The following is a 3,496-nucleotide window of genomic DNA, read 5'->3' on the forward strand; positions in this document are numbered from 1 at the left end:
TACGTGGAAAATTAACGCACTGGACCCATTTGACCTAAACCTTAGAACTATGGGTTCATAACACACATACACACGGTGGTAATAAAATCATTAATCAGGATAATCTTTCACCCCTGTCAATTCAATTTTACATACAAATTGTATGATGACGGAAGATTTTAAAACATCATAAAAACTAAAATTTAATTATGAATACAACATTATTAGATTACTGGGGCTGTCTAGCTAGAAATGTGTGACATATTTAAGTATCATCAACAGCTGTCTATAGTTGATTTTCCTTTCTGCCATATGCTTTAGCAGAATATTGTAAATATGACTTTTCTGTCGGTTTTCAAGAACTAACTCTTTGCTTATCACTATGGTTACGGAGTCAATCCTTTCGACAAACTTATAGACGAGTCTTATAAAATAACTCGGAGTAAGCTTATTTTTATCAATATGGTTACGGAGTCAATACTTTCGACAAACTTGTAGACGAGTCTTATAAAATGGCTCGGAGTAAGCTTATTTTTACGAGGTAGTTTTGTAAGATATCAAACAGGCTTATGTGACCAATATGGTTAATGTATGCTTCTTTATAATTACACAGGTTAAAAGTTCTGTCCTTCTTATTGTAATACAATTAAAGAATCGTGATTTGTAAGCGAAATGGTGTTTTAAATTGACCCCTTCTAATATAGCTTTGTGATGCTAATTTCTCTTATTTTCCAATTATAAAAACAGGCGAGGTAAGCCATATTAGCGTTTCCAAGAAAAACTTGTCTGTATTCTTGGAACCTAGAGAAGAAAACAAGGGAAGTTGTGATTCAAGCAAGTAAAAAATGGCTACTCCACGACAAGCTACCAGTCGCACACTGAAGGTAGTGAAGAAAGATAAAATTTTTGTTATCTGGAGTATTCCAAGAAAACGGGACTCCATTGTACTTAACATAGGAATCTCCCTTCGAATTTTAAACAAAACAATTCTTTTTATCACTATGGTTACGGAGTCTAAGCTTACTCCGAGCTATTTTATAAGACTCGTCTACAAGTTTGTCGAAAGGATTGACTCCGTAACCATAGTGATACGTATCAGGCCAGGTCCCTTCGTACTGTATCTCCACTCCAACATCTTTAATAGTCTTAAGAATAGTGCTTGCTACTTCTCGAAATCCACGGTCTGGTGTTGTTGAGTAGAGGAAGGCGACCTTCTTCCAATTGAAGTTCAGAAGGAGAGAAGCTACAGATTTGGAGATCTGTGTGTCCGGAGGTCTAGTCCTTGCAAATGTTGGAAACAACAGTTTGTTAGATGTTTCATGATGAGCACAGAACTAGAAGAAAACAAAATAAAAACAGTTATCAGCATTTTCAGTTCGTGCTAAGATCAGAAGTATTATTTGGTGTTCGACAGCATTTTTCTTGGGCACAAATCGCTATCCGATTATTATTAGTTTGACCGGTTAATGCGAATACATATAGGCAAAAAAAAAAAAGGATCCCCCAGTAAGTCAGTTCTAAGTTTACAGACTTGCAACGCAAAAATCTGGTGTTCAAATCCCCGTGCATAGCTTATTGTGTAGCCTTATGCTACATTAAACACGAAAAAAAGCAAAATATTTTTACGAAAATCAAAAATTCAGCCATAAGGTGCCCCCCCCTCCCCGATGGGACAGCGGTAAGCCTACGAACTTGCAACGCTAAAATTCGGGAATCGATATCCCGCGGTGAACATGTAGCAAATAGCCTAAAGTGGCTTTGCTCTCATACAAACAAAAGCAATATTCCAAAATGTTAATTTTCAGCGAACTCGTATTTAGAAACCCTTTTTAAACTAAGTGACTAAAGCGAAGTTTGTAAAACAAATTAAAAAGAAAAAGAAATTAAACACATTGAAATAACTTTAAAATCATCATTTTGAAATTCACAATCAGATAGTTCTAAAGCTTTCAAAACGGACTGTGTCTCTGTTTAATTAAATTGTTTGTCGTACTTTTTTGTTTTTGTTTTTAAGTTAAGCACAAAGCTACACAATGGGCTATCTGTGCTATGCCCACCACGAATATCGAAATCCGGTTTCTAGCGTTGTAAGTCCGCAGACATACCACTGTGGCCTGGCGGGCAATATTTTTTACCAGCCACAGGGATTCATGTCTATTTCATGTGTCTTACAAGTATTTGTTCTCACATTTCAAGACTTGCATTAAATGACTTGTATGTTATTGTATAACATCAAGATGCACAATGAGACAAAAATCATATATAAGATAAACAGATAAATCATATTCAAGTTTCTCTCTTCGTTCTTTACTTAAAAAAACTCAGAAACTCAGTGGGATGGACTTAGCATGGAAGTTTATCTTGACTACTGTAATAATACTTTTCATATGCTAAGGAGACCGGATGACATTAATTTTCGGTGTCCCCAGGAGAAAACTGTCCTGAATCCATGGGAAAATAATCTTATTTATTGTTATTCTAGTTTCGTATGAAAGATTCAACTTATAACTTACCTTTTGACTGTCATAGTGTTATTTCAACTGAAACTAAATACTTATCACCATTATTATTTATTGGCTTATTTATGTAAATTTTCCGAACATTCGTTTCACGAGGCCTGGCATAGCCTGGTGGTTAGGGTGCTCATTATTTCATTAACGGTGATACATTAAAGCATTCACTCATTATGATATGTTAATGAATTTCCTTAGTCCGATGGGCCTGACATACTAATAGTTGGGGCGCTCGGTTCGCAATCGCGGATTCGAATCCCCATAACACCAAACATGCTCGTCCTTTCAGCCGTGGGGGCGTTATAATGTGACGGTCATTCCCACTATTTACTGGTAAAATAGAAGCCCGAGAGTTGGCGGTGGGTGGTGTTGACTATCTGCCTTCACTCTAAATTAGGCACAATTAGCCCTCAAGTAGGTTTGAGCGAAATTCAACAACAAACAAACAAGCTTCACAAAAACTGAAATTAATCTCAAAGCCGTATGATATTGGAATATTTTTCGAAGTCCCCTAATATATGGGGTTTTTGTTTAAACTTGAACTCTCCCTTATGTCTCTAAGTTTCAATATATTTAAACTCTTAATAATCGGACACGTAAGGTACCATAGTCTCCCACATAAATCCTTCATACTTATATATTCATTGTGAAATTAAATAACATCTAATTGGTTTAAACTGTAAAGCAAAATATATCTAAGAATTATAAAATATTGTACAAATACACAGGAATCTCTTGTATGGAAGTTAAGTTTTCCAATGTGGCCTGATTATTAAAATTAGAATTTACATTTACCTAGTTTTGTTTTAAAGTCAGAAGACATTTACTGAATAGTATTGAATAAACTATGATTATGTATATATGTATGTGTATGTATATATCTATGTATATGTATATGTCTGTATGTATATATCTATGTGTATGTATATGTATATATGTATATATCTATGTGTATGTATATGTCTGTATGTATATATCTATGTGTCTGTATGTATATATCTATG

General features: G+C 34.7%; 1 protein-coding gene across 1 annotated transcript in view; it reads right to left on the reverse strand.

Moving 5' to 3' along the window:
- Positions 1-1,003: 1,003 nt before the first annotated feature.
- The window catches only part of LOC106470937 (receptor-type guanylate cyclase Gyc76C-like), a gene marked incomplete at its 3' end in the record, with an annotated part of 52,747 nt that continues 50,254 nt past the window's right edge, over positions 1,004-3,496 (reverse strand). The window contains exon 2 of the mRNA XM_013931515.2: positions 1,004-1,313. Coding sequence (XP_013786969.2) covers positions 1,004-1,313 — 310 coding nt within the window. The remainder of the gene's footprint in view (positions 1,314-3,496) is intronic.

Source organism: Limulus polyphemus, unplaced genomic scaffold, assembly GCF_000517525.1.
Source record: "Limulus polyphemus unplaced genomic scaffold, Limulus_polyphemus-2.1.2 Scaffold4305, whole genome shotgun sequence".
NCBI lineage: Eukaryota > Metazoa > Arthropoda > Merostomata > Xiphosura > Limulidae > Limulus > Limulus polyphemus.